The sequence below is a fragment of the Ambystoma mexicanum genome, chromosome 13 (assembly GCF_040938575.1).
Source record: "Ambystoma mexicanum isolate Mex_15411 chromosome 13, UKY_AmexF1_1, whole genome shotgun sequence".
NCBI lineage: Eukaryota > Metazoa > Chordata > Amphibia > Caudata > Ambystomatidae > Ambystoma > Ambystoma mexicanum.
In genome coordinates, this window is record NC_090938.1 from 192076379 (window position 1) to 192090735 (window position 14357).

At 46.8% G+C, this 14357-nt stretch overlaps 1 protein-coding gene across 1 annotated transcript in view; it reads left to right on the forward strand.

Annotated features, from left to right (window-relative positions):
- The window catches only part of LGR6 (leucine rich repeat containing G protein-coupled receptor 6), a 571666-nt gene that overhangs the window by 233121 nt on the left and 324188 nt on the right, over positions 1-14357 (forward strand). The window contains exon 3 of the mRNA XM_069633599.1: positions 13897-13968. Within this exon, the coding sequence (XP_069489700.1) occupies positions 13897-13968 (72 nt within the window). The remainder of the gene's footprint in view (positions 1-13896; positions 13969-14357) is intronic.

The window sequence follows — 14357 nt, forward strand, 5'->3', positions numbered from 1 at the left end:
TGCAAGCTTCCCTCCTGCACACAATACCAAACAAAGGAACAGATCAGTGCTGGTTCCATGCATGCACAGGACCGGTACAGCATGAGGGTCAGGGGTGCAAGCTTTCAACACACTAAAAGCAGAAGTGCAAGCTTCCCTCATGCACACAATACCAAACGACAAAACACATCTGTGGTGGCTCCAAGCGTGCGCAGGACCGGTACAACACGAGCGTCCGGGGTGCAAGCGTTCATCGCACGAACAGCAGCAGTGAAAGCTTCCCTCCAGCACACTATGCCAAACGAAAGAACACATCAGCATGCACAGTACCGGTACAGCACGAGCGTCAGGGGTGCAAACTTTCATTGCACGAACAGCAGCAGTGCAAGCTTCCCCCATGCACACTATACCAAACGACAGAACACATCAGTGCTGGCTCCAAGCTTGCACAGGACCGGTAAAGCACGAGCGTCAGGGGTGCAAGCTTTCATCGTACGAACAGTGACAGTGCAAGCTTCCCTCATGCACACAATACCAAACAAAGGAACCCATCAGTGCTGGCTCCAAGCTTGCACAGGACCGGTACAGCACGAGCGTCAGTGGTGCAAGCTTTCATCGTACTAACAGTGGCAGTGCAAGCTTCCCTCATGCACACAATACCAAACAAAGGAACACATCCGTGCTAGCTCCAGGCATGCACAGTACCGGCACAGCACAAGCCTTAGCGGGTGCCAGCTTTCATCGTACAAACAGCAGCAGTGCAAGCTTCCCTCATGCACACAATATCAAACAAAGGAACCCATCAGTGCTGGCTCCAAGCTTGCACAGGACCGGTACAGCACGAGCGTCAGTGGTGCAAGCTTTCATCGTACTAACAGTGGCAGTGCAAGCTTCCCTCATGCACACAATACCAAACAAAGGAACACATCCGTGCTGGCTCCAGGCATGCACAGGACCGGCACAGCACAAGCCTTAGCGGGTGCAAGCTTTCATCGTACAAACAGCAGCAGTGCAAGCTTCTCTCATGCACACAATACCAAACAAAGGAACAGATCAGTGCTGGCTCCATGCATGCACAGGACCGGTACAGCATGAGCGTCAGGGGTGCAAGCTTTCATCACACTAAAAACAGAAGTGCAAGCTTCCCTCAAGCACACAATACCAAACAACAAACACATCCGTGGTTGCTCCAAGCTTGTGCAGGACCGGTACAACACGAGCGTCCGGGGTGCAAGCGTTCATCGCACGAACAGCAGCAGTGCAAGCTTCCCTCCAGCACACTATACCAAACGAAAGAACACATCAGCATGCACAGTAACGGTACAGCACGAGCGTCAGGGGTGCAAACTTTCATTGCACGAACAGCAGCAGTGCAAGCTTCCCTCCTGCACACTATACCAAACGAAAGAACACATCAGCATGCACAGTACCGGTACAGCACGAGCGTCAGGGGTGCAAACTTTCATTGCACGAACAGCAGCAGTGCAAGCTTCCCTCCTGCACACTATACCAAACGAAGGAACACATCAGTGCTGGCTCCAAGCATGTGCAGGACCGGTACAGCACGAGTTTCAGGGGTGCAAGCTTTCATTGCACGAACAGTGGCAATGCAAGCTTCCCTCATGCACACAACACCAAACCACAGAGTACATCGGTGCTGGCTCCAAGCATGTGCAGGACCGGTACAGCCCGAGCTTCAAGGGTGCAAGCTTTCATCGCACGAACGGCGGCAGTGCAAGCTTCCCTCATGCACACAATACCAAACGACAGAACACATCAGTGCTGGCTCCAAGCTTGCTGAAGAGCGGTACAGCATGGGGTGCAAGCTTTCATCGTATACACAACATGTATAACAAAGGCAGCAGCAGTGCATGCTTTTCATACACACACACACACGCTCACACGGATGAGTAGGAGGCCAACAGCCAACACTGAAGAGTGGTTCCCCTCTACATGAACACCATCACTACAGCCAAGGCAAGCAACATACCCTGTGCCTAAGAGTGGAAGCCTGGTAGAAAGAGCTCCAATCGGGTAACTGCTTGAGTGCCCCACGCACTGGCCTTTAGTTGTCGTCAACATGTGAATGAACTCTTAGAACCTTGTGTAATTTCCAAAGTGAGAAAACTATGTTGTGGCTCTGATCTAAATGGTCTCTTGCAGCAGGACAAGAAAATTGATTTTGCAATACCTGGCCCCTTCCAAAGAGGGCAGCAATAATCGCCTCAGGAAAGCACCCGAAGCGGAAAGCATACCCCAGGACTCATCTACCTTTTCTTCTCTAAACCTCTTTGCTTTGTTCTTGGTTCATCCATTTCCTTTTCGTTCTGGATGTCAGTCCATTGGCTAAATCCGCTCACCTATTTTCACTGAAATATATCCAACCTTTTCTTTCTTCTTCCAACTTTCAGCTTTTGGTTCTGGATTTGTTGTTTCCCCGTATTGACACAGGAAATTCGGTAGTGTCTGGGCTTCCAAGATCCATCCGTACTCCACTGAAGGCAGTCATTCATGCTGGGGAGAGGTTCTTTGTCGGCCCCAAAGATTGGCCCACAATACCCACTTCCTTAAGCAACTTCATTGGCTCCCCTTACGAGTCAGAATTGTATCAAAACAAGGGTGTGGGTCCCATAAGGCAATTCCGGTTTCTCAACGTTTGGAAATGTAGTGCCTCCATCTTACCCTGGCGATTCAGCTGTGTAGACGGTCTCCAGCCATTTTAGTGCTGTGCCATTGATACCCTATTGTGATTTAACTCTGTTTAGAGGATGTCATGGTCCACCATGATATAGGTAAGGCACAAGGTCTAAAATGTTAATTCAGGGGATTGGTTGGAGTCAAGACTCATAAGGATGTCTTCTCTAGTGTCAAATAGAGTTGATGATGTGCTTTTTTTAATACATTCTGAAAATCCATTGTTTGTCGTGGAAGACCGTATGTTCGTCGTTATGGTCTTAAAGCTGTTTGGTGGTTGCTCTTTCAAAGAGTTTGGCTTAAAAAAGGTAAGGTTGAGATTGGTATATAATTTGCTAACATGAATTGCCTCCTTCAGTTGAGTGAGGAGGGGTCCTGTGGCATTGGTTTAAGCACAGAGGGAAACAAGGGGTTCGGGGGGACCCCGCCCCCTGAAAATAAATGATATGTTTTCACTATTATTGTTTTTGCTGAAAAAGCATTCTCTGTTAAGTATTCTCTGTAATCACACAGAACCGTTCAAGCATGCCCAACAGCAAGTTCGTGAGTTGGCCAGAGAAGGGGGATGTTTGTGCTGTGGATGTTTTCAGTTTCTTTGTGATCTCCAATGTATCTTCTAGTGATAGGAGTTTGATGCCTGAGTGGTGAAGTTTCTTCCATGTCGTAGGCAATTTTGTTTGTCAGTCTGGTTCCTTGATGTGTCAAAATGCATTCAGGATTGTGACCTTCACCTATCATGAGCATTAATTGTTGATGAAGCCATTTGTTTTCGGATTTGTTCTCCCCGTTTTGGTTCTTTGGGAACATGAGAAGTTAAGGCATCTAGGGCTTGTGTAACTGTGGAGTGAAGGTTGATGTGTAAATGGCTTCAGTTGTTGCAAAAGGTTGGTTCTTGCTTCTCTCTCCCTCTTCCTTGGTAACCTTTCTCTCCGCTCCATCCCTCTTGCCTTCCTTTTCTGCACAGCCTTCTGACTGGCTGCCTGGGGTACCACAGAGTCTCACAGGTCCCTGGCACCCTCGTCAGTCCTCTCGTACTTGCCTCTGGGCCTGCACTTGCCTCATCGTTACTGCACTTGGTCAATGACCGTTGAGAGTGGCATCCCTCAGCACTTACCCCTGCTTCTGACTGACTGGGTGCACTTGGTCCCCCCAGGTTCCCCCTGCCCTAGTCCCCACCACCCCTCCACTTCTCCTGTCTGCATACTTGCTCGATCTGATTGCACCATGCCCTGAAGATCATCTGTCTGTTTCTCCCTTGTCTCCCCTCCTTACATGGTGGCGCCTCAATGCACTTGGAAAAACTGCAGAACCGTCATCAGACCTTTTTGCTGTCATCTACACTGTTAATTGTATTATATGCACTTGTTCCATGAACCCACTCTGCCCGTGCAGACTTGTATCATTCAGCAATTCAAGGGCTCTTAATGACTGTTGTTTTTCCCCTTGTTCCCTCCCTCCTTGAGTGCTTTGAAACACTTGCTTTGTGTATAGACGCTTTACAAACAAACAATACCAAACCATACCATTAAAAGAAAGTGTCTTTTTAAACGTTTCAAGTCTCACGTTCTTTTCTGCTCTGAATGTTATCTGATTTAGTTTTAGGATGGGGTTTTTTAGTTGATCCCAACAGGGGAGTTGGAGACTTGTGCAGATCATAATGTGTTTGTACCATATAGAGTGTGTCTAAGGTGGGTGAAAAATACACGACAAAAATATATAGACAAATATTTTCTTTACTATAACTTCTTCCTAAACATTAGGCACTTCCCTAAAAAAAATTAGACTAAAACATAGGCACACATATGCATACACTGAACGAAACAATGGATGGCATCCACCTTGTACACTGTAGGAAAAGGTAGCTCCACTCAGTGCACAAAACAAACAACCACACTCAGAGAAACGACAAATGGAAAAAACAAAAGCAAAGTCTACATGAATCCATTTTTTTCAAACAGTCTATTTGCCAACTCTAGCCTGATTTTAATTTGACCAGCTTTGGATGTCCATTGCCCTACCTAATTTTTCTTGGGGAAGGTATCCCAATAAACAGTCTACTAGAAGAGACCTATCTTTGTTGGTCTTCTAAAGTCGAGTTCTTGCAGGGTCCTTCAAAATTGACCCTGCGCTAGTTTCAACCAAAAACACCCTTAGCAAAATAGTGGGGTCAGGTTTTCCTCAGGACTGAAAGGAGTATCATTTTGACAAAAAAGAATCTTCTTGTCCACAGAGCAGCTCACCACTGGTCCTGCAATTGTAACATACATATAGACAAGTCAACATTTTTAGGGGTTAGCGATAGTTCATCAGCATCATAATAATATGCGTCCAACGCAAGCTGCTTGCAAGATACTTACTGTTGCCAGGATGTCTCACGAGGAAATCACGCAAGCAGCTGAACAGAAAAAGGACCAAACCTACAGAAAAAACAAACCACACTCAGTGTGCTGAAACAGAGTATACCATTACAAGACATGTTGGTTTGTAAAAACGAAAAGATTAAAGTTGTTAGTTGCAAGATATTGAGATTACGTACAGTAATCATTGCCATTGTCCCGTGCTGCTGTAACAATATTAAGGTAATGTGCCACTTTTTTCAGCGTTTGGAATCCACTGAACCGCTGATAATTTGCTTTCAACAAGACACTTCCTCTCTGGAAGGACCTTTTATTTGGCTGCAACATCCTATTTTACAAACCCAGGGAGAAAGCTACAAAATAGGATTATTCTTCCACTTTCTAATACATAAACCATTTTCTTGTACATTACGTCTAATGCATGCTCATGTTAAACCTACTCCAGTGTAACCAAGTTTGCAATTAAAATACTTAACTTACAAAGACAACCTTGTTATTTAAACACTACAAAATAAAAACACGTTTAATTTACTAACTCATTTTCTATATTTACTTTAATACATATTAGAGTAACGGATAATGACCCTTCCCCAATTTTATAGGCCTCAGATTCTGTTCGGGGCCATAACTTGTTGGCAGTCATTATCCCACGATAATAACCCTCCCTGAGTCTATAAGACTATAATATCACATGATGTTGTTACAGTGGCATTTTGCTAAAAGAACAAACCCACTGGAGGACCATGTCATGCGCCCCTTCTATGTGAGCCAATGGGATCGGTGGAGAAGGGGACGCCATAGAAGAGTTCCATCACGTTCGGCGTAACGTGTTCTGCGGTCTAGTCTTTCATTCCAAGATGGCCACCGCTGGCTTTTTCAGCTCTGTGCAGCCAACAGGGATCGCGTTGCAACTGCGCTTACCTCCGCTTTGTTGCCGACGCTCCTTGTCATTTCTCTTGGCTCTGCTGAGCGAGCCCTTCTTTCCTTTGCCCCTCTCTGGTTCGTTTTCCCTGGTTCCTTCTTCTGTTTCTCGCTGGTCTCTTATTCCCTCTCGCTGGCTCCTTGGGTCCTTCCCCAACTCTTCTGGACTCCCACCGGTACTCTTCCCGATCTCCCACCTGATCCGGCTCCCCCTGAGAAGTCCTCCGCTTCCTTCCAGTGGATCCCTCGCCTTCCTGTGCACCAGACTCGAGGAAAGAGGGGTACCTTTCTGGTCTCCTCGAGTAGGGTTTTTTTGCCTCTGTGGCTTTTTCCCCTTAGGCGGCTGCGAACCGGCGTCCCTGGTAACCGGGGCTACTTTCGGAAACCAAGGTGGCGTCGTTCCGCGGTCGGCCGTATTTACATAAAAAAGGATCTGCCGTTCGCAACGGAAGGAAACCGAGATCACATCAGCCCGAACTTTCAGGTGAGGAGGTGGAGTTGGGGTCGGATTTCGAAGTAGACACTGAAGGCCCCATCAGTGTTGACAGATTGCAACGCCAATCGAATCCTACCATGGCTACGGCAGAACAAGTTCAAGAACTTGTGGCAGCAGTACAGTCACTCAACCTCGAAGTAAGAAATTTGAATCAGGAGATGCAGCAGATCAAGGCAGAAAACGCAGTTCTCAGACAGATTGTGGCAGATCGGGAACTTCGCAGTACTGACCTCCCTCCCATGCCACTTTCTTCCGGAAGGTTGGATGGATCTGCTACACATCTGAAAGAGTTCTTAGAGGCCTGTAATGTACAATTTACCTTTAGACCTTCCACCTTTTCTACGGATCTAAGTAAGGTGGGGTTGGTTATTTCCAATTTAACCGGGAATGCCCTGGCGTGGGCAAATCCCTTCGTTACTTCAGATGACCCTGTTCTACGGGACTGGAAGATGTTCCTAGAAAGATTTAAACAAGCCTTTGAAAGACCTGAGATTAGATATCTAGCCGGGGAAGAACTTCTTGAAGTTCATCAGGGGCAGATGGATCTTTACTCCTATATCACCAAATTCAAACGATTAGCTGCAGAGGCTAACTGGCAAGAACCGGCCCAGTTTACAATCTTCCGCAGAGGATTGAAAGATGAAATCAAGGACGAACTTGCTCGCATTCCTAGGCCTGCCTCCTTCACAGAATTGATGTCTGTTGCTCTACAGATAGAGCATTGCCTTAATGAACGCAAGATGGAGAGAAAAAGAGGAAAAGGGAACCCATCTTCTTCTCATGCTACTCCCAGCTTGGTATTGCCTTCGGGAGACTCCAAAGAGGAACCCATGCAGATAGGTACCATGCGAAATCCGTTAACTCCGGAAGAAAGGAAGAGACGCCGGGACTCAGGTTTGTGTATGTATTGTGGCTCTGCAGCCCACCTACTCCGCAACTGTCCCGAAGTTCCACCCAGGCATTCGGGAAACGCCAGGCCTCGAACCTAGGAAGGACCACGGTTCGAGGGGTTACAAGAGGTCCTTATGTAACTCTTTCCGTTACTCCTGCTCGCCAAGAAGATGATGTTCATCTAATGGTGATATATCTGCACCTCTCCTGGAGAGACAAGGAGATCGATACTCTGGCCTTAATTGATTGCGGAGCGGCAGGTAACTTCATGGATACCATATGGGCTCACAAGATGGGTATCCATAGGATTCAGAATAAGGAAGATCTTAAGGTCGAAGGTGTGGATGGCACCCCCCTTTCTTCAGGGCCCATTACCCATTCCACCGAGATCCTTCAGGTCACTATCCTTCATCATCGAGAAGACTTGTCTTTTGATATAATCAGGGCAGCCCACTTTCCCATAATTTTGGGTATTGCATGGCTGCGTCGTCATAACCCTACCATTGATTGGTCTTCCAACTCTCTTTCCTTCAGTTCCCCTTTCTGCTCGCAGAACTGTCTATCATCCCGGAAGTATCAGACTGCTACATTGCTGACACCTGATTCACCTACAAAGACCATCCATTGCATCCCTTCTCAGTTTACAGACTACGCTTCAATCTTTTTGGAAAGAGAAGAACATGAATTACCCCCGCATCGCCCGGAAGATTGTTCCATCGACCTTGTTCCAAATGCTCTGGTACCTTTTGGCAGAATGTTCTCCTTGTCCATTAAAGAGAGGTCTGTTCTACGCCAATACCTGGATGCTAATCTTAAGAATGGTCTTATCCAACCCTCCAAATGCAGGGGCTTCGTTGTTCTTTATTGCTAAGAAGGATTCTACCGAACTCAGACCTTGTATTGACTATCGAGGGCTCAACAAGGTTACCATCCGGGATAGATATCCCATGCCCCTCATTTCTGATATTCTCGAAGCTGTTAAGGGGGCGGTCCTCTTTACCAAGCTTGACCTCTGCAATGCTTACCATCTATTGCGCATTCGCGCCGGGGATGAATGGAAGACAGCGTTTCGAACACCATACAATCTCTTTGAATACAGGGTGATGCCCTTTGGATTGTTAAATGCCCCTGCAGTTTTTCAGAGATTTATGGACCGGATTTTCTCTGACCTGCTATTTCACTCAGTAATCGTATATCTGGATGATATATTAGTATTTTCAAAGACCCTCCAGGAACACTCGACTCATTTGCATGAGGTCTTTAGCCGTCTACGTGACAATCATTTGTTGGTCAACCCCAGTAAATGCGTGTTCCAGACTACCTCAGTACCCTACCTGGGATTTATCCTTTCTCAGAAGGGCATCAAGATGGATCCCAGAAAGGTTTCTGCAATCTTAGACTGGCATTCACCTACCTCGGTCAAAGAGGTTCAAAGATTTTTGGGATTCGCCAACTTTTACCGGAAGTTTATCCGAAATTTCTCAGACATTGTGGTTCCGATCACTTCTCTTCTGAAGAAGGAAAATCTGCCGTTCAAATGGTCTACCGAAGCAGAGCAAGCCTTTGGTTTCCTCAAAGAAAGATTCAGCTCTGCACCCATTTTAAAACAACTGGATCAATCTAAAAGATTAATTGTGGAAGCCGATGCTTCTGCAAGTGCCATTGGAGCAGTCCTCCTTCAAGAACACAAGTGCCTGGAATACCCGGTAGCTTATCTCTCTAAGACCCTATCGCCCAGTCAAAGGAATTATTCTCTAATCGAGAAGGAACTCCTAGCTGTAAAGGAATCTTGTGAAGAATGGAGACATCTTCTCCAGGGCGGAACCTTCCCCTTTATCATCCGTACGGGTCACTGCAATCTCAGTTCCCTACGGAAGATGGAATGCACTAATTCCCGACAAGCCAGATGGGACCACTTCTTCTCCCAGCACGACTTTGAAATTACCTACCTTCCTGGTAGCCAGAATGTGCTGGCAGATGCTCTTTCCCGCCGAGATACAGTTGAGGATGTTAACCCCCTCTACAAGGAAAGGATTTTTCCTGAGAAGGCATTTATCGCTACTACCGCGACCTTCCTCTCCCATGTCAAGGATGCCACTTCCCTCTCACCTCTCCCCGAACCTACCGGGTCTGGGGACCGAGTTTCCTTTAAAGAGGGCCTCACTTTTGTTAACAAGAAACTGTATATACCTTCCACAGAACTACGTCATAAGGTTCTATCTTGGTATCATGGCCATATTACAGCGGGTCATCGAGGTGCCAAGAACACTGAAGACCTTATCAGGAGATCCTTTTACTGGCCGGGGTTATCATTGGACGTAAAGAAGTATGTTAAAGAGTGTGTACAATGTTCCCGCAATAAACATCATTACCAAAGACCTTTAGGACTCCTGGAACAGAATCCGTTACCAAAGGTCCCATGGGAGCAGATATCTACAGATTTTATTGTCGATCTTCCACCTTCGAGAGGCCATACCTGCATCATGGTAAACATTGATTCTCTCACTAAGTTGGCTCATTTTTCCCCGTTCCCAGGGTTACATTCAGCGTCAGAAATGGCAGAGACTTTCATCCGGGACATCTTCCGCATCCATGGTCTACCCACGAAGATTGTTTCAGACAGAGGGAGTCAATTTACGTCCAAATTTTGGAAAGCTCTATGTCTCCGATTGGGCATAGAAAGGGCACTATCTTCTGGATTCCACCCACAGACAAACGGGCAAACAGAGAGACTAAATGGAACATTGGAGCAATAACTTCGGTGCTATGTAAATCAGTTCCAAGATGATTGGTTTGATCTCTTACCTACTGTAGAGTTTGCTTATAATAATTCTAGGCATTCTACCCCCGGACTTAGTCCCTTTTATTGTACCTTTGGCCAACATCCCAGAAATATCATCCCCACCTCCTCTACTCTCTTGGTCTGTCCTTCTATCGAGGATCATTTACAGAAGATATTTCAAGCACAAAGAACGGCCAGATTAGCCCTAGACGAGGCCCGAGCGGGTTATAAGAAGTGGGCCGATCGAAAGCGCTCCCAAATCAAGGAGATAGGTCCAGGCTCAAGAGTCTGGTTGTCTACCAAGTACTTACCGAGGTGGATCCATCCTTCTAAATTGTCTCCTCGATATATTGGTCCGTACACAGTGTTATCTCAGATCAACCCAGTGACTTTTCGACTCCAGTTACCCAAGAGTTTGAAGAGGATTCATCCTGTGTTCCACTCTTCTTTGTTGTACCCAGCCTTGGAGAAGGTACCCTCCGGCCCAGTCAGGCCAGTTTTAAAGACCAAGACGTCTGAAGAAGATGAAGAATGTGAGGTGGCAGCAATAAGGGATTCTCGCTATCGCAAAGGGAGATTGGAATTCTTAGTGTCCTGGAAAGGTTACCCTTCTTCAGAGGATTCCTGGGAACCCAGTTCTAATGTTTTTGCTCCCCGATTGATAAGGAGGTTATACCGGAATCACCCTGGTAAACCCGGGTTTTCTTTCTCCGGAGGGGGGCATACTGTCATGTGCCCCTTCTATGTGCGCCTATGGGATCGGTGGAGAAGGGGACGCCATAGAAGAGTTCCATCACGTTCAGCGTAACCTGTTCTGCGGTCTAGTCTTTCATTCCAAGATGGCCGCCGCCGGCTTTTTCGGCTCTGTGCAGCCGACAGGGATCATGTTGCAACTGCGCTTACCTCCGCTTTGTTGCCGACGCTCCTTGTCATATCTCTTGGCTCTGCTGAGCCCCTCTTTCCTTTGCCCCTCTCTGATTCACTTTCCCTGGTTCCTTCTTCTGTTTCTCGCTGGTCTCTTCTTCCCTCTCGCAGGCTCCTTGGGTCCTTCCCCAACTCTTCTGGATTCCCACCGGTACTCTTCCCGATCTCCCACCTGATCCGGCTCCCCCTGAGAAGTCCTCCGCTTCCTTCCAGTGGATCCCTCGCCTTCCTGTGCACCAGACTCGAGGAAAGAGGGGTACCTTTCTGTTCTCCTCGAGTAGGGTTTTTTTGGCTCTGTGGCTTTTTCCCCTTAGGCGGCTGCGGACCGGCGTCCCTGGTAACCGGGGCTACTTTCGGAAACCAAGGTGGCGTCGTTCCGCGGTCGGCCGTATTTACATAAAAAAGGATCTGCAGTTCGCAACGGAAGGAAACCGAGATCACATCAGCCCGAACTTTTAGGTGAGGAGGAGGAGTTGGGGTCGGATTTCGAAGTAGACACTGAAGGCCCCATCAGTGTTGACAGACCAGTCTGGACAGCCATACCCTTGAATTTGGTGCTTGGCTGAAAGCTCCATTTATACGAATGAAGGATGCTTGTGAAACTGAATGCATTAAGCATAGTGGAATTCCAATGGAAAGACCAAAGATGCAAGTGGCAGAGCTCACCGTAGTGGGATGTACGCAACTGGCAATTCCAGCCGATGCAACTCAAAGGAATTCAACACCTCTTACAGATGCCTTGCTTTTGCTGCTAAGAGAATGCAAAGGCCAAATGGCAGCTCACAGTGAGATATTCTGATGTCAATTACACCAACTGCAGCAGAAAAGAATGTCCCTCCTTGCCCTGTGCCTTGACATTCTACAACTCCTAGGAGAACAAATGACAGGGGAACGTTTGCTTCAGTGGGTGCTTCCGCCATGGGAAATTCCCTGTATGAATGAGATGCTGGTGGTCTGGCGATATATGTGAGCTCATTGGCTATGCTGAGCCCCGCCGCACTGTAAAAGAGTGTACCCCTTGCACGTAAATTGTCAACGTCGATCCAGGGTAACACAGAGCTGAGCCACCTGCTTCGCTGTGTGTAGGGGCTATCACTTTTCAATTCCGGCCTGCCAGCACCCTAAATTGATAGTACAACCACTTCTCTGCTAAGGTCCACCTGTCCCAGAGGTGGCTCCAGGTGTGTCCTTCCAGAACACAGATGATGTTGTGCCTGCAGGGGGTAATTCTGCTCTTGAGATGTCTGTGTGATATCCTGGCGTCTCCTTGAAGTACCTCTTGTGAGGTCCTACACAATAATTGTGATGCATTCAACCTCCTCTTTGGAAAAGGGTCTACCCTATGGAACATCCCCCTTATATGCTCTTTGGGTCCCAAGGAGTATTTGCAGCACCTGGCTTGCCATCTCATGTGGTTTCATATGAGACCCACCAGCACTGGGTGGTGCCAATGCAATGAAGATATCTGCTGCCTTTATATTGCCAGGTCAGGTGAAGATTCCACCCCAAAGCACTAAACAGCCCATCATGTTCAACTCAGCCTGCGGAGTAACCAAGCTGCTGAACACACCCCATGTGACTTGATTTGAGATGGTCAACAGCCTTGAGAACTGTGTCCTGGGGCATACCTACAGCATTGTGGAAACCACATATGCTGCCCCTGCCATTTGGTACAGGGTTGTCCAACTCCAGGTATCAAGGGCCGGAATCCTGATTGATTTTCAGGATATCTCTCATTAATATTCATGAGCACAAATCTGCATATATTTAGAATCATGGTATGCAAATTTATCTCATGAATATTAATGAGGGATATCCTGAAAAGCCTACATGTTTCTGGCCGTCGACAACCCTAGTTTAAGACCATTGACCAAGGGCTGACAGTGACAGTGATATCCATCAAAAGCCTTGAAAAAGTGAATGCTCAACTTTTCCAAGGATTTTCCGGCCGTGTAAACCCAATCGACACTGGCCTGTAAGATAGCCCATTCTTGATACAATAGCCACCCGGCTCGCTGAGGGTGTACAGCAACACCCTGAGCCTTCTTCAGATGTGCTAAATTCGATCACATGTAAAGACTGTTCTTAAACACACCATTGCCTATAGTGTTCCGTGAAAGGAATTCTCAAAATGTAATTGCTTGGGCGTAGTACAGAGGGGGGATATGTCACCTATGTACGTCGTTATTTACAAAACAAATCAAATGTTTCTTGTGAACTTTACTATCCATAATTTAGCTGACTTGTGTGTGATATTGTATTGTTAATAAAGTCGTAGTGTTTATAATAACTCTGCTAAGAACATATTTATTCTGTGGCATTGAATGTTCAACCTAGCTAGCAAAAGCGGAAGCTTGTGTTATTCTAAGCGGCATGTTAGGCTTTAAATGAAGGGTTGCATATGTGCCACGATGCCTCCGGGCTGTTGCACGCTATACAAATAAAATAAATAAATAAATAAATGTTGCGATACCGGGAAGCTTAACAAAGACCATGTCTGGGCTGCTTAGAATCTCCTAAGTCTCCCAATCCGCAATCAGTTTGTCCCTTAAGGAAGGTGTGTACATGATTGGTTCCCATCCTTTGAAATATAATACTAGCCTCGTCTTAGTTGGCAAGCTTTCTCGCCATCCCGGCCATGGTCCCGAAAATGTGGTAATGTGATTAGCAACAATTTGGTCGGAGATCCTTGTGTCTGTCACAATGACTCATCAATGATTGGCATGTTGATGCCCAACATCACTGACATCATGTTGGTCTTGTCTGGAAGGTCACATTTGAGCTGACTGCCCCCAATGCTGTCCCACTGGATTGAAAGAAGAAGAATAAAAACTGTTGTCTCTCTCTTGCAGGCGTCTCTCCGGCAACCAGCTCTCCAAGATTCCCCGGCAAGCCTTCAACGGTCTCTCCAGTCTGAAAGTTTTGTAAGTGCAGAGTTTTGCTAAACTGATCATGAATGCCCTTCGTGTCATTATAGAGATTATGCACCTGACTTTTATCCCTACGCTAAAACACAGAAGCGCGCGCACACACACACAGCATCAGTGTACGGCTAATTTCCTGTCGAAGAAAGGGAGAAGAGATATCCATATTTAAAAAATACTTTTTAGAAAGGCCCTATTTACAACAAAGGTTCCTGGCAGGCAAATTAGGAACTGTGAAAGGCGCAAAACATGTAAGTATTCCTTGGGGTGTGCAGAGTCACAACGTAAATACTTTTCCTATATCTGATTACCGCCGTTGGGTTATTTTCCCTTATCAAGGAAAGGTTCAGTATTTGGGGCATAGCTCGGGGCACCTCCCCGATGTTTTT